The sequence below is a fragment of the Megalops cyprinoides genome, chromosome 5 (assembly GCF_013368585.1).
Source record: "Megalops cyprinoides isolate fMegCyp1 chromosome 5, fMegCyp1.pri, whole genome shotgun sequence".
NCBI classification, from domain to species: Eukaryota; Metazoa; Chordata; class Actinopteri; order Elopiformes; family Megalopidae; genus Megalops; species Megalops cyprinoides.
The window spans coordinates 7277455-7299237 of NC_050587.1; the positions used below are offsets into that span (position 1 = coordinate 7277455).

The window sequence follows — 21783 nt, forward strand, 5'->3', positions numbered from 1 at the left end:
GTCAACTTGGTACTGGCTATGACACACCAGCTTGGTTCAGAATCAGTCTATGTCTAACAACAAACTAATGGATCAGTAATGTAGAGCTGTAGGTGTACTTTCTGATGTGCGACAGTGGGTTCCCCTGTCGCCCTCCCATCATACTTCAGAACCACCAGAGACACACACGAGCCAAAGATTTCCCCCCAAACATTAAACTTTCTTTGGGGGTGTGACATAGCAGTAATGTCAGCACAATCCTTGGATCTTTCATAACACATACCATTGCACCAGTTTGGATTCAGCTTCAGTCTAAAATGTGCATGCACTTGAAACATGCATTCAAAGTTTTATAAATACATGACTTCTCAGTTCTCAGCCATTCAGTTCATAAAGTTCTTTGATTTAGCAGACCAGGCCATTATACTCTATTAGATATGCAGAATTGATATACAATGATATGTACGACATTAGGTTTCCATGAATTTTACTAACACTTTCCTCTGTGTGAACTGTCAATGTCTTGCAGAGTCCCACGATGGCACAGTAAGGGGTATACATGAAGTATGTTAGGTTGTGTAACAAAATCAGGTTTCAGTGCGTTTTCATTCATTTTCCTGGTCTGTACATTACTCCATTTCCAGTCCTGCTGGAGCTCATTTCCTTAGCCAGAATTTTTCCCCATATGGCAAACAGCTTTGCTGCTCTGGTTTTGCAGGGCACAGTGCTTTACGACTCTGAGGTTACAGCACTTCCATTTCTCCTGCAACAGTGGCCTAGACCCTGCAGAGACACTCCCCCCACTCTGTACAACAGGGATTCAGAGTATCTGAGAGAGACTCTTTGTAATGCCTTCCTGCAAGGACTGTCAGACAGGCAGGACACCATGACAGCTATTAAGAGAGTGTTAGCATATACAGAGAGGTAAACTGTTTTGGCTGCATGCAGAACATCACAAAACGGAAACCTTTCATTTCCTCCCAGTTACCAGGACAACAAGTAGGTACAAACACTGGCGTTTAAACATAAACACAAATATTGTGTGTAAACTATGGCACTGGAACCTGGCAAAATTGATCTGGCAGTAAAATCCATTTAGAAATTACAGTCATATTTTGTTCTAAACTTGCCAGCCAGTGTTGCTATTAGGGTTGGGATTGCAGAACTATGATATATAGAATATATAAATACATAGAAATAAAACATAAAGCAAAACATGAGTAAAGTTAAGTGGAAAGCTGAAAAGACTGGAAAGACCAAACTCTGAAAATTTTAAATGCAGTCAGGGAGAAGTCAGAATTTGTGGTAAATATTTACCATGCAAAACCCCTAATGAGCCATAATCCACCTCATTTTACTTGACAGCAGCTCTCATATTCATAACACTTATTGATACTTGCCTGCCAATGTTCCTTTGGCAGAACCTTTAATCAATCAAAAATAATTATGACAAGTGCTTCATAACTGAGGTCTCAGATTACACTTCAAGATGGCAGATTCAACAAGAACATATCAAATTCTTGTTTGCCTAATTGGAATGGATATATACGCTTGGATGTACAGTTAGAGGCATGCCAGAAAAGGCCAGAAAAAATGAGCGCAAGTCAGGACTTACCCATGCAAATCCACATTTCTCCTGGCTCCTCCTCAGAGTACATTGACCAGAATCTTTGGTTGGCCTTACAGTAGTTTTCCCACAGTTGTTCAATGTGGATGGCCTGCTGCTGCACTGAATGCTATACTTCAAATATATCAGATATAATTTGTGCTTCAGCAACTTTTCATTCCTTCAACAACATGAGGGAGGGAAAGTCATCAGATATATCCCATATTAAGTTACTCTTTTCATCTGAACAGATTCCTGTCATACCTCTTCATAAAAGTATGATCTAGATAACAAAGTCCTGATACTAACATTGCTATTCATAATTTTCTTTCATTATCTACTGTATGGAGACATGCTACTATGCTATTGTATGGCATTTGCAAATGAAAAAATAATGTAATATTTCTCCTTCTTTTCACAGGATACTTCAAAGTCATGAAACAGCTAAAAGTGCTGGTGAGTCAGTTAAAAAGGACAATCTTGTGAAATAAAGTTCGCAGCTAACTATTCAATACTTCTTAAAGTGCAAAAACAATAGTGACTTGTGGAACTACAGTCAAATTTCTGAAAAACATTGACAGTCTCAGGTTAAGTGTCAGAACTTACCACAGCCCATCAGTCTCAGCCCTGAAATTGGTAACATTGTGATAGAATGTATCCTGACTGGCTGTTTTGAAATTCTGATGCTTTTCTCAAACAGGAAAATTGCCTCAAATAAGATGTTTACAGTCTTTCTTACCCCATTAATTCAGTTTCTTTTTAAGATAAGAATAGATTAATATTGTCAATATACCAGAAAATTGGAGCAGATAAAGAGAACATTATTTTTAAACAGAAGACAAGCAAGACATGCATGTTAATAGTGATTTTTAGAAATCCACTAACAATAATTAACCTGTGCTAAAAATAAGGATATGTATTACTGCATAGTAATGCATAGTTTTTCTGTCCTGCATTAAGGTGAGCAATGTATTTAAACTTTTTGCAATTCAGCTACACTTATTTTTGATATAACCTCACTAGGCCTATATGCATGGATCATCTGTCAATATTGGTGAAGGTGTGAAAAGTAGTCCTCCAAAAACAAGAAATGAATAGGCACTGCTTAATGGCTGTTGGTTTTTCAGTCTCTAAAACAAGCCATTGGTACTCCTTCTCCTAAGATGAATTTGTGAATCCTGACATCCAATTGTTACAAGAAACTGACTGACAGATCATTGGTGCCTCCAAGAGCAACTGTAATAGCTGTTAAAGAAAGCCATCATTTTATCGTGAATGTGTCAACTACAAGTTTCAACTACAATTGTAGGAAACCTGTGGCTGTTATAAAGGCTGGATGAGCTATAAAATCACACTGTGTATTCTAGACTTAAGGCTTCTTAATTGTCCATGTCTGTACAAAATATTTCACAGGACAACAAATCATAAAAAGTATGCATTTCTCTGTTTGTTGTTGGCGAAATTAAGTGGTGGGACATTACATCACATTATATGATCATTTAGCAGACACTCTTATCCAGAGCAACTAACATAGGCTACAATTTTACACATTTATACAGCTGGATATTTACTGAGGCAACTGTGGGTTGAGCACCTTGCCCAAGGGTACAGCAGCAGTGCCCCAGGAGAGAACTGAACCAGCAACCTTTCGGTTATGGGCCCTGCTCCTTACCAGCATGCCACACTGCCACCCCCATACGTTACAATGTATGTAGAAAACAGATAATGAAATTACAAGCTTACAGACCTGCCCTGTGATTACAGGATTTATGTGTCTGGGAGCAAAGTCCACCACTCTCCATAGAGTCAGTGACCTTATGAAACAGAGCTATGAATGAGACCCGTGCCTCACAGCAACCTGCCTGTGATTACAGCAGGGACAAGTCCGCTAGGGAGCAGGATCTCCCTACAGTTAGCCATGATGTGTGTGCCAACATGAGTGAAGTAGTATTTGCCAAAGGAATGCTCCCCACATAGCATCTGCCTCAACCCACATAAGAGTAATCTGCTCATCACAGACCACAGCCCTATACTTAGTTGTGGGTTTTTTTATGAACAACAGAAATTAGATCCTTTGAAAGGCACACATTACATTCCGCAGGAGTGTACTCATTTTTTGTATGGGTGTGTCCGTTCTGAATACCACATAGGCCTTCCTGAAATAACTTTCACAGGTCACAACTGATATCTATCAGTGGGTTCACATTTAGATGTTAACTGTCCATTTCAGTATTACTGCCATGAAATTAGAGAAAGATGCACATAGAGTTAAGCCTGACATTGGGAAAAAACTGTACTATTACACAACACTTATGCAAAGTCTTCTCCTTTAAGGAATGTGTCCTGTCCTTTCATCTCAAATACAGTTTAACTCCTTCTCTTATGCCAAGGTGGCTATTTGTCCTCTGGAATTTGGTGAGTAAGGTGGAAATCTCTCAGGGTCTCGCCTTGCAGAGGACTTTGGCATGGGAGGTGTTTTCTTCCTTCCAATTATAGCAAGAGAAGTTTTTTAGGGATCCAAGCATCACTGGTGCATAGGCACCCTATTTATTCAGCCATGTTTTTCAATCAAAGACTTGGTTCATCGGAAGCACATGAAATTTGGAGAGTTTCTAGGTACCTATGGAAAGGCTATATACCATCAAGGAAAACCATATTTGTCCAATGGGTCACATGGTATGGTCGCCTTGTGGTTTTCTGTGAGAAACGTGAAACTAATTCTGACATCTTCCATTCATTTCACAGATTGTACTGATATTACTGACATACTGATGCTTAGTGTATCATAATATGTTTTAGGGTTATTACAATACTAGCATAAATAACTTCTCAAAAAAGCAATCTGTATGTAACTTGATGCACATCATATATGGCCTCCCACAATACAACATTGCTCAGATTTTTACTTCCAAACACATGGCCATCAAAAGCCAATCAGTTTGAACCACATCACAACATATTACCATGCATCATGCAAATGACCACATCTCATCAGCTGATTAGTCATTCAGCCCCATACAGACAGCCATACTCTAAAAAGGAGCCAAACTGTGAAGTAATCTGTTGTGTCCAAGACAGCCAATCAAACAAAACCATTTTCCCCACATTTTTTCATTACTCATAACACATTCAAAAATCATCTCATGAACTGCTAAATAGAATTCCACAACCTTGGTGTCTACATGGTCCTTAGAATGGTCTTCATCAAGTTTCTTTAAGAGGTGTTTCTATGTTGGGCAGAATAGCCAGCATAAACCTATCAATCTGAACATGTACTACAAAAGGCCAAAAATCCTGGACCGTTTGACCCATAAGTCCTGAACAGTATTTCAAAAACACACATTTTCCCAGAAATGTACTCACATATGTAATGGCTGAGCACCAATACTTTGGTGATTGTTCAAGAAAAGCCAGTGGGTGTATTCAATATTGGTGTCATTGAGTCTGCAACACTAATACAAAACTGAGAGATTGAAACTCATTTTGAAGATGATTTTTATGATCTAACATATCTCACAAGCAAATTCTTGCCTTATCTATGATTATGGCTTTTGCTTTCCATTAAATTCACAGTCCACATGCAATTTCTGTTTTACAATGTATCCAAATCTATTTCATGCCCCGATATAATATTTCAGGATCACCTCAATCGATTTGACCTGAAATGTATTAAATATCAGATATACAAGCCTCATGTGGTGAATAAAGAACTTCCTTGTTAATAGCACCATTAAGCATAACAAATGCAGCGTGATTAGGACACACTTCCCTTACAAAGGTGCAGACCAGTGTGGAAAGACCAGCAACACAAACATTAGTAACCTCTAATGTCACTGCGTCTCAGTTTTATTTTTTGACAGTACCATCACTTTCCAGGTAACATGTCTATATTACATGCAAAATAGCTGAAAGGTCAGAGGGCACAGCCTACACAACCATATGAGCAAACTGAGTGCTGGTCACTCCAATCATGCAGGTTGGATTGGATGCTGCAGGTTCATAAACTGTTCCTGTTGGTTGGCACATTTTCCAGAAAGCTGTATGTCTCAATATTCCTGGCTTTTTGGAGCCCTTGATAATTCAGCCTTGATAATTCTGACATAAGGAGAAGTGGGGCTTTGATGGAAGTCTCAGCTCCCACCTCTACCTTCACTCTCCTGCTACATCTATAGCACACATGTCTTTATCATCAGCCTCTGTTTGGGGTTGGGGGGGATGTTCACTATTCGGATAGATGCCTAGACCTGCTGTTAAAAACAACACACAACACAGTTTACCATCTGAGAAAGCCAAAACAAGAACAAAACACAAGCATGAGCTCAGTCCTGGCACACAGAGAAGGAATTCAATGTCTGGAAAATTTATGGGCCACAGGAAAGCTAAACAACAGACTTGGGGCCTGGTTTCCTTTTCAAGCTCCTTTTATCCAGAAATACGTTACAAAGACACAGCACACAATCAGAGCCCATATTGGCAAAAATGCTTAGTATACAAAATTGTATTGAAATGAAGAAATTTCTAAGAATAATTCACAGTTGATCGTCAAGAAAATGCCTAATTCATTCATAAAGACCTGTTAGGAACTGCATGTAGAGGAGAGGAGAAAGATCACGCAGACATCTAACTACCAGGGAACTGAGTCATGGAAATTGCCACTATGAGTTACAATCAAGTAAGTCATATTCAGTTTGCTTTCAGAAAAATATGTGTTGGAACATTATACAGAAATCTATCAAAAGCTACATATCACACCAAAAAGAAACTAATTAATTCAAGCATGTATTCTTTCTGCAACAAATTTAGCTATGGATATTCAGATTTGTCAAAGGGTAGAAACCAGCCACCCCTGAATTAAAGTTGCAAAGAAATAATTACAAGAGGTACTTAATATAGTCCAATACATACTGTAGATTAATATACGTAATATATGTAATAGATTTTTAGGCAAGCAATGAATCAGTTAATTTTTATATGGTAGGGGCTGTTTACAATTAGACTGTAAGTGCTTTATAGTGTGCTATTTTCAGATGGAATAAAAATATTGTTTAGAAAAAACACGAAACACCCAACTCCGATGGACTAGCAGAAACTTTTCGGAATCCATCTGAGAATCATGCTAATGGAGTTTCAGTGATGAAGCTCCAATTTTGGGATTTTGTAAACTGAAGCCAGAAGTGAAGTTTGCAGTTAGTGTGAATGAGCTTATTATATTTATATTTTATTATATTTTCATTTATTCATTGCTTGTTTACAAACTGTATTAACAGTTTTTTCTTAAATTTCAAGTGTGACCATCCCTTAAATGGAATACTCCAAAATTCTGCATTACTAAGCACAGTAATGCAGAATCACATTTACACTCTTCTTCCAGGCAAAGCCGTACGAAAGCGTGAAAGAGAGCAGGCACTATTGGGTGGGAACTCATTCCTGTCTGTTCCTCAGGCCTCCCGGAGGATGTCTTTCCCACGCCTAGAAATGGAAATAAATACTCACACATGTATAATGTATTTATACACCTGGAGGCTGCCAAGAGTGGCCCGCCATCACTAAGCACACCACAGGTGTCTCCAAATTTTTATACTGTGTGTGGTTTATTTTCCTTTTTCATTTGTGGTGTCAAGACCAAGGTTCGAACCTCTGTTCCCTAGACGCTGCTGTTTATTTACGTTACGCAGGGTTATGGTGGCTAAATGCACCTCCGTGTGTGTCTCTGATCCGCTCGACCTCCGTCCCGCACCTCAGGCTGAAAGCACAAGGAGTGGGCGGCATCTTTCAAAAGGAATGAAAACAGTGGCTCCCCTCCAGAAGAATTTTTCAGTCTGGAAAAAGACATTCCCCTACACTCCTGCCAGGGAGGGAGGGAAAGTGCAGCACATGCTGATGACCCTTTCGAAAGGAGAGTAAACTTTGTACATGATAAATACTTTTTAAAGCTCTGAACTGTAGCCCAGTCTATCTAATGAGTGTCTCTAGTGGCACGCCTACGCTAGAATATTTTATATAAAGTTCAGTAAACCAGTATTACTCAGTTGGGCAACACAGAGTGTGTTTTTCTTGTGTTTCAAACCAGGGGACTTCACAGAGCAGGATGTGCACCATACGCTCATAAGACCTGGGTCAGGTAGCAGCCTTGTAAGACATGCCTCCAGCCCCAATTATGTTTTTTAGGGAGGGCACACCATTTAGCACATTGTCTCTAATACCATCATTTTAAAAGTCTCACATACCTCTAGAAAAATTCCACAGCTCACACAATATCTCACCTTTCTGCAGAAACCCTATCCTAAAATATAAAGGATTATGTTTCTGCCAAGTGCATTAGCTCAGGAATTCATGGATTAAATATAATAGATGTAATTTTTTCTGTAAATGGTTGGTTTGAGGTCAGGCTGTAGCTAAATAGCACTAATGGGGCTCTCATTATTCCTCTGAGTTCTTTAAGACAAAATACCAGCTGGAATTTCCTACACACCCAGAATATTTAATCAATGTAGCAGCTACTGTAAACTCAGCGCTCAGGACATCCTGTAGCTGGCAGAGTAAACCCAAAGGGTTCACTCCTCAAGAGGCTGGTATAACACAGCTGGACTGAGGCTGCTGGTGGTTTCATTTGCTGAAGGTGAAATGCAAGAGGGCTGAGAAGCAGTGTAATGTGGGCTAACGTCTAAATAAACGCTGATCAAATAAAATAACGTGTCAAATCAGTGTTCCCACCTGAGTTGAATTGCCTTTAACTTTAAGAAAACTGAATGGAATTATTTTTCTTACCATACAGTTGTTTCCAAAAATCTTGTTTATTATAGAGTATAAATAACGGCATTATACCAAGACATCAGCACTGAAGCACGAAGTATCTAAACAAGTACATAAACTCCCCTTGGTCCCCTTCAGCATGTAGGTGTGAATGAGTCATGCTCAGTGTGCTCTGCAGAGCATATGACAATGATGCTATGCTGATGCTTCTTTACCTTGAGACAGTGAGCATGAGATCATCTCAGAATGCACCTACAGGAAGAGACCTGCAGCAATCTACTCATCCTCTGTATCCAACAGCACCTTCAACCTGACATGGAAAACCATGCAACTTTCCTCCCTCTGCATTCTGCCTGAACAAAGATGAACAAGATGCACCCACCACCTGCTCAGAGACGTAATATGGACAGTATTTAAAAAGGGGAAACCTTTGCTGTTAGACACCAGTCCCCACTCATTTAAAAGCAGGATCCTTCCCTTCCTCCCACTATTTACCAGCTACACACCATCTTTGAGAGGGGATATGTAACTGACAGGATGGTCTGTGAAATGCCTGCTAATTCCTGATGTATCTGATAAAGTTTTCCAAGGCCATGAGGCCTGGTCGAAGATTGTTTATGTATGTATATATATATATATATATATATATATATATATATATATATATATATATATATATATATCCCTATATAAATGTTTGATAAATTGTTTGTTGCTGATTTGATGCTCTGTCTCTAGATGGGTTCCTCACTCTGCTCATTCACCTGAGGCTCTTGGCACAGTTTCTCCCCATCAATGTGTACATTTTTAATTAAGTCAATGAGCAGCTAAATTAAATTGTCATTAGCTTTTGACAACAGATCAATCTGACTCATTCTCTGTCCAGCTGAGGTGCATTTCAGGCACTGTGAATGATTAGGCCAGGTAACAGCAAAAATCTCCATTACCAAAGGAACAGGAGAAGAGATCAGCATGAAAAGGACATATAGTGGCTTCTCAGATGTGATTCTCAACACTTAGATCACTCAAGCCACTCAGCTCCACCCCCAATTACCCCAGTAAGCTAACTCTCTCAATAGGTGTGTGCCAACTACTTGCAAAACAAAAGCATTAGCAGGACTTTCTTTTTTGCAAACTCTGCCTACAGTCCACTGTTACTTATCCACACTCACACCCCCAGCCACAAACCTCAGAACCCCTCATGTCTCATCACCCAACCACCTGTTCCTTGTATCTGCTTCCCTCTCCACTTTTTCAGAAGACAGCATCTAATGTTCACCTATTCTTGGCATCACTTTTCAACAACTCCCTGACCACTCGTGTCTCCTCTGTCTTCAAGCAGGCTCGTGTCACAACTCTGCTCAGCATCTTCAGGATGCCCGGCTGTAAAGGCACCCTTGTATCCTGGTCACATCTTCTGTCTGTCTGGGCCCCTATATGGCGGAACAAGCTTCCTGTTTCAGTCAGAACAGCCAAAATGCGGGCCATCTTTTGTCACAGACTAAAGATCTAGCTCTTCAGGCTACAATGCAACCCCCTTACCCCTGCATTATCGTTTGTCCTTCTTACATGCAATTATATATGTGGACATGTACTTCACAATTTTATGTAATTATGTATGTAGTGGTTTACTGGCATGGTTGTGGTATGTGTTAGCATTATATTTCCAATGTCTGTTCTAAGTAATGCTGACAGCTATGTGTTTTTTCAGTAACACAGCATCCTACTTGTGTGGCAACTAAATTCAGGACACAATTAAGGTTTACAGATTGAATTTGTACCAGCAGCTGACGAATTAAAAAGCAGAGTTTAATTTTGTACTGAGAACAACAAAGAAAATATGACACATATTCTTTACTTCCAAAATGGATGCTGACAAATATTCCATCAATTACACTGTTATTCATTCCCGCATTTCTGGATAGACAGTCAAAGTTTTTTTTTTTTTTTTTATAACAAATTAAGAGTAATTCAACTCACAGTTAATCACATATAAATCTACTTGAATTCTCCTGGCAAAGGTAATTAATTGAACCTGAGGACCAGGGACTCTGTGGACTCTTTCTCTCCAAAGTAAATGACCCATACGAGGCAGACTGTAAATATGACCAGCAAACTTTTGCTGGAATTTATTTTCAAGCACAGCAACCCATGGTGAATTTCAGATCAATGCTACCAAGACAAATTATTCTGTTTAATCACAGGCTTGCCTTCAACATCAGCGCTTTCTCACTGTATCAGTTTAAATGACGGAATTCACTCTAAATTCTTCCCATTCTTTATACCCTGATGGGATTATAAATGCAGATTGACAGCTATAGTTCTTCAACGAGATGGTCAAAGTATTTACATCCTCACACTCTGACCAAGTGACGTCAATGCATCTAACAATATTGTTTTAAAAAGCCCTAGCCCAAGCAATAACTTGGCTTATATTCTTTCCATGACTTTAACACAAGAAGAACGCAAGTGAGTCAGTTGATAAGGAATAATGTAATTCTTTGTTTAATGTAATTCCTAATATGCAAACACGATCAGCCAAGAGAGAAAGCGAGAGAGAAAACAACTGACATTTGTACCATACCATTTAAATGCGGGTATATCACTTGCATGCACCACATACTAATCTCTGTCACTCCTTAATCAATTCATGGAGTAGATTAAACTATGTATTTACAGAGCATAAAGGAAGAACTCGTAGCCCCGCATCCAAGTCGGGCGTTCGAGAGCAGGAATCCTGGTAGGAGCGGATCATATTTGCCTTAGCCGGTGGGCACACTGGATAATTTCTGTTATGCTGAGTAAATTTCTTGAGCGCATATAACAGAGAGCATATCTGAGCGATTAATCTCGACCATACCAAGTTACATAATACCAGTTTCTCATTTAGTCACGTTTCATCGTTAGTTATCCTCTACAGTTTCCAAAATTGACAATTGTATTTACGTATTAATTGCCAATTATTCTTTTGCCTTGAGTTTCAAGTAACATAGCTGAAGGGTGTTTTATATGCCATGTAACTACGGGACTTCTGATAAGCGAAATACACAACTGTGCGCAAATAACGTAGGTTTACCGACATCCAGTAGCATAACTTTTAAAGGAAGATATTACGCGCTGCACGTACCTTCAATGTCAACAGTATACATTTCAAATCACATATATCCTCTAATGACGACTTTCTAAAAACAACAGCTTAGTCCATCATACCTTCATCTCTTACTTCACCCTCATATTCGCTTCGGTGTCTCGGCGTTCCTCGTTTTTTCCATTAACCAGCTGGTGTGCGGGGTTAATCTAGGCTGAGAAGGGTTTAGGATCCCACGAGTACGTTAATTGGTATAATCACCTGCTGGCATAATTCTGCAGCTCGCTTAACGAAGCGTGAGAGACGGCTGCACAACGCACAAGGTACCTCCATCACTAGGTCTTCAGCCCAGACCCGCGGAATAATGCAAATTCCGTTTCATTCACTTGTGGTTTACACGTTGTCAACGTGCTCAGGAAATACCAAAGTATTCCTCGCATTTCCCATCTGCACATGTTCTCAGTAGTTTCTCCAAGAAACCGATGCTCCAAGCGCACCTCAGCGCTAAATCCGTCTGCATTGCAAGAAGAATTGCTGCATTTCAGTGCACTTGTTGCACCCTCATTTCCAGCTTTTTGCAATGGAAAGCACCACAGGGGTAAGCTTATGACAGTGACGGGTAGCCTACACGGGGAGACAACTATACCAGACCCTCTTGTTCGCAGTGACTGCACTGCTTCAGTAGCTCTCATCTTTCTTGGAAAAAAATCCGCCCTACGAAATCTATGTGATTCATCTGCAAAATATTTAGGGAACAGTCGAAGCAGCTAGATTGGTAAACCTACATCATGCGTCTTGTCAGAATATACTAGCCAAGGCTAAATCTACAATTTAATTATACAGGTAGTTACCAAGAATACAGTTCCTCGATTATAGATTTGGGGACTTTGTGAAATATCATCTGAAAACCCGCAACTTCAGTAAACGTGTTCTTACTTGAAAGAACAATAAGACTAAGTCTGCGTTGCACAGCAGGGAAATGACTGTAACGCATCTCCTTTTGGGTGGGTACCTCCTAGCTAGCCTTCACATCAAGGCTACGAATGGTGGAAAATATTCTCTAGTACTTTTGTAAACTGCTGATGGTACACTGGTTAGGTGCAATATACATTTACATTTACTTATATACGTAATGACAGGGGACATTCATGAATGAGAGAATATTAACGAAGAACAATATTCATTTGCATTTAACCCGACAAAATCTGATTCGTACACACAACATGGTTGAGTCTCCATTGTTAATGCTTGTTTGTGGATTAGCCCAATTATTACGCAGTCGTGCTCAAAGGATTACAGCACGCGGCAGGAAGCGAATGACCTGGTGAATCCATTCACTGCCAGTGAACAAGTGAAAGACACTTATTTATTTATTTATTTTACTCAGGCAAAAGTGGTACAATCATGTGTTTCAGTTACTACCAGTTCATTTCTTGATGAGGTTTCTATAGCTTTTCAGGAATATTAACATGAACATCATATGTGATGCGGCCTGCTTTTGGTCTGATGAAGATAAACGTTCATAATGTACGTTAACGTGTTTATTTTCTGCAAAACCACTTTTAAAATTAAAGATAGGTTTCATAGGAGAGGGTGAGATTTCTCCACCTTTATACCAGGAGAAAAATCTGTTTATTTCTGTTAATATCTGTTAAATTCCTCAGAGGGGATTTCAGTCATGTAATCCAGAAGACAGCTCCTCCGCGTGTAAACACAGAACACCCCGTGTTAAATTTGGACGCTCAGCTCCTAGGAGCTGTTTTCATGCCAGGCATCACAAAGAACTAAAAGGACATCCTCTACTGCCACCTTGTGGAAAATGCCACCCACTTATTCACACCGAGTTCTGCAATCGGGGGATAAGAAATGCCATGCATTACAGCTTTCCTTGTTACTTCCTACTTACACTCAAAGAGGGGGCAGGAATTATACTTCAATAATGAGTTGATCCTTGCTGGCTAACTTGTCTGGCTGGAACAAAAGGCATTGGTGATACAGTCCTCCAGGTCCAGTACTGAGTGGCCAAGGTTTAGTTAGTACTATAAGAGTAAATAGCACCATGTGATACATACACTCTTGTAGTAAACAAATAATCCTTTTCCCGTTATACCTTATGGACCCTTCCATGACCATGTAAGCGAACAGGATGTAGTCCTTTTTTTAAAAAAAAAAAATGGAGGCTGGAGCGATTCGATGCAGTACATAGCCTGGTGTTGTAATTAGGGTTGGTGTTGTAGCTCCCTTTACTGTCAGGCTACAATTACAGCAATCCTCACTTCACTCCAAAGTCTAAAATAACTATTTTACACATGGAACTAATTAAAACAAGCATGTCTTCACCATGTAATCTCGCCTTCCTCTGGCATACAGTTACAGTTAAAAATGGATCTGGATCAAGGGATGAGCTACAGTGTATGCCATAGAAGAAAATACGAGGGTATGTTAACATTAAGCATTAAAATACTACATCAGTTCCTGAGAAAAATGGCTTGCTATGCTGCCATAACATACAGCCCGTTCTATTGCTCCTACTTATGTTGACAGTTCAGTACAGAAATTAGTGACTTCCTAATCTCCTAGCATTCCTACTGTATTTACTGTTGTTCATATGCATTTTAGGACTTCACACATTCTTAATCATATTATGTTTAAAAGGGAATAAAGATCTTCCATCGGTGACCTGAAATTCCCTTTTATACCAACACTGGAAAGTTTCCCTTTCATTCAAAAAATGCCTCTCTCTGGACTGCACCCACCACTGGCTTCTTTACAGAAGACAAATAAAACTAGATATTTATAATGCTAATAATATTGCTCTTACCTTGTCAGTTTGCCTCAAAACATGATTCAAGTGTCTTCAAGTGTAATTCATTTTGAGAGACCTCATCTATTGTCATGCATGTTTTGGAAGGGTATTGAGCCTATGTGGGTGTGAAAGTGCCCCTGTTCCTCAGCATGTGGGAAAATTGGGCTGTCTTCACAGGTCTCAGAGCCAGCTTCTCTCATATGGAAAATGAAATGTGTCTCACTTCTGTTCCTGCTTCCAACCCACAGTCAGCTGGCTCAAGGATGTCAAATCTGCATGGGAAAGCATCAACCTTCAAAGTATTGAGTACACATGTTAAAACTGAGAAAAGCTTGGATCTTTTCTCTGCACTCACTACATTTCAAAAGATGTTGGTGAGCACTGGATGATTGCAGGTGATGTACACAGATGTACACAGATAATGCACAGCATATGCCAGATTACCAGACTAGATTTTGCAAGGTTTAACATTTAATTGACTGTGTAACTGTTGGCTCTCTGGTTTACTGTTCTGAGAAAGTACTCACAACTAGACAGACCTGTTTAAGATCATTTTTCAGCCAGTCACAAGAAATTCACAACTGACAAAATCAAGACCTAAAACACAAATCTAGAAATAAAAGAAACCACTTTCACAATACAATTACACTACATACCTCAGTTTTATAATTTAGCCAAACTAAAAATAAATGAAGCAGCATTTCACATACTCAGTACTACGCTTGACTTTTTTTTTCTGGATGAGGCGATTTACCATTCTGAGAGAACTGTCGTCAAATGCCCTCAAATGTTTGTTTATGTACTATTTGAGCACCAATAAAGGTCTTCAATCTGGCCCTTGTTAACCACATTTAAAGTGATCTGCTCTGACTGCTTGGAGGGAAGACTATTTTCCATGAGTGGCTGAGACAGATGTTGCGCCAAGCTGTAAAAGAAAATGGAGAGAAAACGCAATAACTATAAAACACATTAAACCGAAGGTTCTCTTGCGGTGAGCGCTTGGGCTCAGGAGTTTTCACTGAAGCCGTGGATATGAAAGGCGCTCATGGCTAATGAGGCCGGTGTCTTTCGCCTCTTTTAATTAAAACCCTCAGTCCAGATCTTTGGGCCAGTTGTCTGTACATGCTGCCAGTGCCTCCTGAACACCTCTGCACAGGCCAGCCTGGGAGAAGATCTGGTCTGAAATAGCATTCACTGGCAAAGCTTCAACTGACCAGCAGGAGCTTGGTCAGTTAACCTCTTCATCCAAAATGTTCCTTCATATTTAATCTTTCTGCCCCAAAATCTCTTATCTAATCACATTGTTGGTCTTGCTTCCCACTACACACCAACTTTTCAATGTCACCACAATGAAAGGGCATGCTATTTGATATTTGCTCCCTCTTTCAGTCAAAGCAGACCAAAGTTCCACTTTGTATTTGAAGAAATGGTCCTCGACTAAAGCACTATAATTGTAAAAATGTTTATTTCTCCCATTGAGCAAGTGTAGAGCCCTCTAACACATAAAAGAAAGTTCATAGTCCCATTGCTGTCTGTCTAAGCTACAGTATATCAGATAGAAAAGATTCCAAATGACAGAGGGGTCCTCACCCCCAAGTAGGGTTAAGCAGCTTCCAGCTCCCAGAGCCAGTCCATCGTTTCCATCGGGGCATTTGCATTTGCGTTTCCTCAGTGCGTGACATGACAGTGTTGTTTTATGCCACTGTTTTTGTTTATGCTTCCCTGTTTCTCCAACACAATCATTATGATTTGGCTCTGGAAACCCCACCAATACTATGTGATTCGCTGCTGGGACAGGCCTGTAATTACAAAGTTTGCCAAAACATCTTCAGGTCTCTCAAACCCACAAGCCGAGGCCAGAGCCTCCTCCCTTCCGTGCCGTTTGTGTAGGAAGAGCTTGCCGCTTGGCCTCTGTGTGAATCCGTCCCCTCCCACATAAACAGCCCATTGTTTTTCATTCTGCGCCTGAAACACTGTGCAATTACATCAACCTCACTTAGTGCAACTGGGTTTCATTTTGTCAGGGGCAGTATGCAGCAGCTACCACATACGCAACAAAAAGGAGCCACCAGGCACTAATTCAGGCAAATTACAGGCTGTGGAGAGAAAACTGGAGCAAAATTAAACTAAAAAACTAACAAAAAAGTCTTAATTATGCATTGGGATGTCACATCCACATATTTCACAAAGAGCAAACTTTTGGTCCAACTGAGACATTTGTTCCCACACTGGTGATACATGCAATGTACTGAATAGTTATAGTTTTTGTGAGGCATTTTTTATCTGTGGCAGAGAGAACACCACGTCTGCCACAGAAGGGTGCTATTTCCTCATTCTGTAGATCTCAGTTATTTTATTCTTCTGTTTCATTCATCAATACTCAGCATTAAGAGGGGTTCTGATATTTTGCAGAAGGAGAGGGCATGTTTTTTTATGACATAATCTGTTAGGTCCACATTTACAAGATGGGGTCCCCACTGTCACCGTGAGAAGAGAAGGGGAGGTGATCATTCAGAATATACAACAAAGAACAGCTGGTGGGACACTCCAGACAAGCTTTCAGGAAGCGCCCCTTTCCACCCACTCACGCCTGGAGTAAAGCCCTGGAGAGCAGAGGCGGCGTGCAGAGAGAGGAGGGAGAGTTACTGCTGCGAGAGGGTGGAGCGCCGCCACTCCTCCCGCCACTCCTCTGGCCGAGTGCTCCGGGAGGGGGGGGGTCAGTCTGGCCCGCGTCCAGGCCCCGCCGCCTCAGCGTGCCAGCAGCAGCATTGCTCTCACTCAGACACACCGCTGCAGCACAAAGACGTTCAGAGAGGAGGGAGAGGCGGGGAGCGCAATGTCAGCTATGTGGCAGAGTTTGGGAGCACGCCCTGCCTGCTGCCTCGCACTCTGGGCTCACAGAGGCTTACTATTCTTTACAGAGGCCTGGGGGGGGGGGGGGGCGTGCAGCTACGCTACAACACCACTCTCTCAGAGCAGGTGCTCCCAGATCATCTAGGGAAGAGAGTGCCAGAGATGGGATATGACACCACCAAGCTCAAGAAAAGAAGAGCTTATTAGTAGATATAGTATGTTGACCTGGCCTCTTATTCCGTCTTCCTCTCAGTTCTGTTTCAAAAAGTCACTTCTTTCTTTCTTTCATCTCAAAGATAAAATATACTTCTGCCATGCCCATGTCGCACAATGGCTATACCTCCATCTGTGTGAATTCATGCCACTTTAGAAAGTGTCTGATTGATGAGTCTATGCTGCTTTCCAAATGGAAAGAGATATTGAGCTCACAAAACTGAAACACAGTTGACTAGCACAAGACATTAAGGTTTTTGAGAAAAAAACAGTTTGGGAAAATGAGAAATGACAGGCCTAAACACCCATTAAGGCCAATGAAAACAGTAGCAATTCACACAAATCTTACCCCACACCTGGAATGCATTGAAAATAATACACCATTCTTTTGTATCATTCTCTCAAGTGATTAATTTCAAGTTGTGTAATAGTTATCACATGGTTAGGGGTTCACAGTTAGAAATGATTGTTTTCAGCTGTCCAAGTTAAATTGCTTCAACTTTCTAATGAATACAAATATGATAAATTAATTACTATATGTAAAAAAAAAGACTATGTACTCAAGGATTCAAGGTCATGTCATCAAGCAAAACAGTCATCACAGCAAATAATACACTATATGGACAAAAGTATTTGGCCACACCTGTTTTTCAGGGTTTGGGCTAGGCCCCTTGTCTCCAGTGAAGGGCAATCTTAATGCTTCAGCATACCAAGACATTTTGGACAATGCTATGCTTCTAACTTTGTGGCAACAGTTTGGGGAAGGCCCTTTTCTATTCCAACATGTGACTGTGCCCCAGTGCACAAAGCAAGGACTATAAAGACATGGTTTGATGAGTTGGGTGTGGAAGAACTTGACTGGCCCGCACAGAGCCCTGACCTCAACCCCATCCAGCACCTTTGGGATGAACTGGAACGGAGATTGCGAGCCAGGCCTTCTCGTCCAACATCAGTGCCTGACCTCATAAATGCTCTACAGAATGAATGGGCACAAATTCCCACAGAAACACTCCAAAATCTTGTGGAAAGCCTTCCAAGAAGAGTGGAAGCTGTTATAGCTGCAAAAGGGGGACCAACTCCATATTAAAGTATATGTATTTGAATACAATGTAATGGTCAGGCATTCAAATACTTTTGTCCATATAGTGTATGTGCTAATTTATGCCACAACCAGCTAGTATCCATAAAACATTGATTTTTTTAAACATTATCCACATTCCATTTTGTAATCCATTACACTACATTATATTACATTACAATCATTTAGCAGATGCTCTTATCCAAAGCAACTTCCAGCACAAAAGAACAGAAGTGTATCTATTCAAGCTGAATGAGCAACAGTGTCAGACCAGGCTAACACCACTCCCAGACCAGTGAGTGTGAGCATAGCGCCATTCCAACCCTACCACAAGTTAACTTGTCCAACCTGACTAGACGGGGGAAGCAAAGTACACTATTATACATCAGTCACTAGATCACAGAATCCAAAACACATCACAATACTACATGTAAAATAAACAGAAAGTAATACAAGTGGCAGATGTTACTTACTGTTTATTTTACGCATAATATCCCCCATCATAATCCATAATAATCTCCCATAATAACCCATAAATAAGTAGAACTGACTCAGAAATGCACTACAGAAATCCTTACAGGACTTGTGCATTCTACTCTGAATGCCTTGCAGCCAACATGTGCAGAGAGAATCAGACTCCTACCTGGCTCCTGTGACATCCACGCCCACCATCAGCTGCCCGTTGAGTGACAGCAGCTCGTCCCGGAGCTTGATCTCCCCACAGCGGGCGGCGGGACTCATTTTCCTCACTTCCGTCACCCATATGCAGCCCACGTCCAGCACGGGACCCCTGTCCCCCTTCCTCCTCCTCCTCCTCCCTCCCTTCTTTCTACCCTCTGGGTCCCCAAAGATGGGGATGTTCCCAAAGCTGAGGCCAAACTCCTCCCCGTCCCCCTCTGACTTGTTGAGGCAGATGGCGCGCACCTCGGCGTCCGCCCCCTCCCGGGGCAGCGACGGCAGGGCATCCGGCAGGAGGCCGTCTCCGTCCATGAAGTTCAGCTCGATGTACTCCACCAGCTTGCAGATGGCGGCCCGGCAGAGAGACACGCCACCCCCGCCTCCCCTCCCACGCTGCTCCTCCTGCGACCTCAGCCAGCCCTCCAGCACAGGGAGGTGGCTGACCGCATTCTCCTGGGTGATGGGCATCCTGGCTGGGCCTGCCTGGGACACCTCCGCATTGTGGGTCGGGGGGGCGGTGTCACCCCCTTAGTAGTGCAGACGCTGGAGCAGCAGGCGGCAGCCAACCCCAGGACAGTCGCAGAAAGCTCTGCAGGGCTGGTTTTGGGTGGCCTCCATCTCCGTTTGGCATGCGCTGTGCTTCTCTGCTCGACCTGCCCTTCGGGTTCAGGACCACCCCATCTCCTGCCATTCAGACCTGCCTCTGTCTGAGTGTGAGGTCATCCTGTGTGAAGAAACAGGAACAGCTGTGAGCCGGGAGGCCGGGTCCAGCAAGGCGCGTGGAAGCTGGAGAGTATGCGCTGTCGAACTGAGCCGTCAGGCCCAGAGGCCTCCGGCTGAGCCGAGGCGGAAAATACTGGATCACTGTGAGAGCAGAGCCCCGCGAGTCACTTCCCAGCACCTCACACATTCATCTGAAGAGAAAAGCAGAAAAGCTTCACCAGAGAAACATCCATCTCTGGATTCTTTTATAAATCACATGGCTTTTCCTCTGAGCTCACACAGCTCACAACCCTGCGTATTGTTTCAGCACTTGTGGCCACGCCTCATCAACTACTGAACTCTAAACTGTAAAGTAATGAGAGCCATAGAAAAATTTAAGCACAATCAGAACCAAAAATGCATGAGCTAAGAGAAATGATAAATCAGATCAGAAACCAGCGGCTAAGTGGAAACTGCAGGGCTGCAGGGGATGACCCGCTTTACTGCTTTGAACTGGGGACAGTCGCTGTGGAGGGCAGTCACTGTCACACTGGGGGACAGTCGCTGTCTGGTGGGCAGTCACTGTCACATTGGGGAACAGTCATTGCGGAGGGCAGTCACTGTCACATTGGGGGACAGTCATTGCAGAGGGCAGTCACTGTCACATTGGGGGACAGTCATTGCGGAGGGCAGTCACTGTCACATTGGGGGACAGTCGCTGTCTGGGGGACAGTCGCTGTCACATTGGGGGACAGTCATTGCGGAGGGCAGTCACTGTCACATTGACAATACATAGAGCTGCTGTTCAGCCACAGCTCATGTCTGAGATAAGGCCAGACCAACATTTATTTGCTGGCTGCTGGAACACAGGCCACATTCTTGCCATTTTCAGACAAACGGGTCAGCATGGACAGCAACTAAATGATTGTTTTAAAGCTTTGCCCCAAAATACATTTTCAGTCCAGTGAATCCATGCTTACATGTGTCATAATCCAGAACCTGTGAAAATGAGCAATACCCAAAAGACCCCAGTACATATTCAACTATCTGACAGATTGCGACAGATGCATCTTCAATTCTAAAGGGTGTACATTAGGGAAAGGTAGAATTTGAAACTCTAACATAATTCTACCATTTCCCTTTGAAGGAAATAAGAAAATGAGTAATAGTGAATTACATAATGATAAAGTACAACACTGTTATACCACAGTGTATTAAGAACATGTTAAGTTCATTCAGGTTGTCCTTCAAAATTTTGCAGTTGATTGACTGGATCTCATTCAGCACTAGGATGAAAAAACATACAAGTACCTGTGGTACACTGACAAAGGCTTCAACAGCTGCACCATGTTATTTGAGTGTTAATCTTAATTAACTGTACCGCAACTGGAATCCAACTGGAAATCTAACCCTACCTTATCTCTAACCCGAATGCCACCTTAACCCTAACCCCAACCCTAAATTAACCCTAACCCTACCTTTATCCTAACCTTAATCCTACTGTAACCTTAACCCTAACCCTACCTTAACCCTAACCCAATTTGTCTTTTCATCTTTCCTGCAATGCCCTCAGTTCAAATTCCTTAACTAAACACATCACTGGCAGTGCAATTGCTGTCGAGAGCACTGTGCCAGAGGGTTAAGAGGGGCATGTGGAGGCTCCAGAGAGCAGGACAAAGGGCTGCAGTCTGTAGTGCAGCCTGCATGAACCAGCCTGTTCACACACACACTGCCCTCACATCTGCAGCTCACATTACAGCAGCACGGCTCTGCACGGTGCTGACTTTATGTAGCAGTGAAGTACATATTGCAAAAATAAATGATCATATCAAGGATACATAATGTGAAGCCTTTCCCACATGACAGCATGCTCAAGCTCCCATGCATGCGGCTCAGTTTGCTTCACCCGTGTTTCACAGAGCCAGTCAGATAATAGAATTAATACCTTATCCTCCTCCTTGCCTTCCTCCTGACTAACACTGAGGGATTTCCTATGCTGTAGTGCTATAACCCAGCCTACAGCCCAC

General features: G+C 41.8%; 1 protein-coding gene across 1 annotated transcript in view; it reads right to left on the reverse strand.

The window, feature by feature from the left end:
- The window catches only part of LOC118777611 (PDZ domain-containing protein 2-like), a 60277-nt gene extending 40755 nt beyond the window's left edge, over nucleotides 1–19522 (reverse strand). Inside the window, exon 1 of the mRNA XM_036528708.1 lies at nucleotides 19020–19522. Within this exon, the coding sequence (XP_036384601.1) occupies nucleotides 19020–19522 (503 nt within the window). The remainder of the gene's footprint in view (nucleotides 1–19019) is intronic.
- Between the last annotated feature and the right edge of the window lie 2261 nt (nucleotides 19523–21783).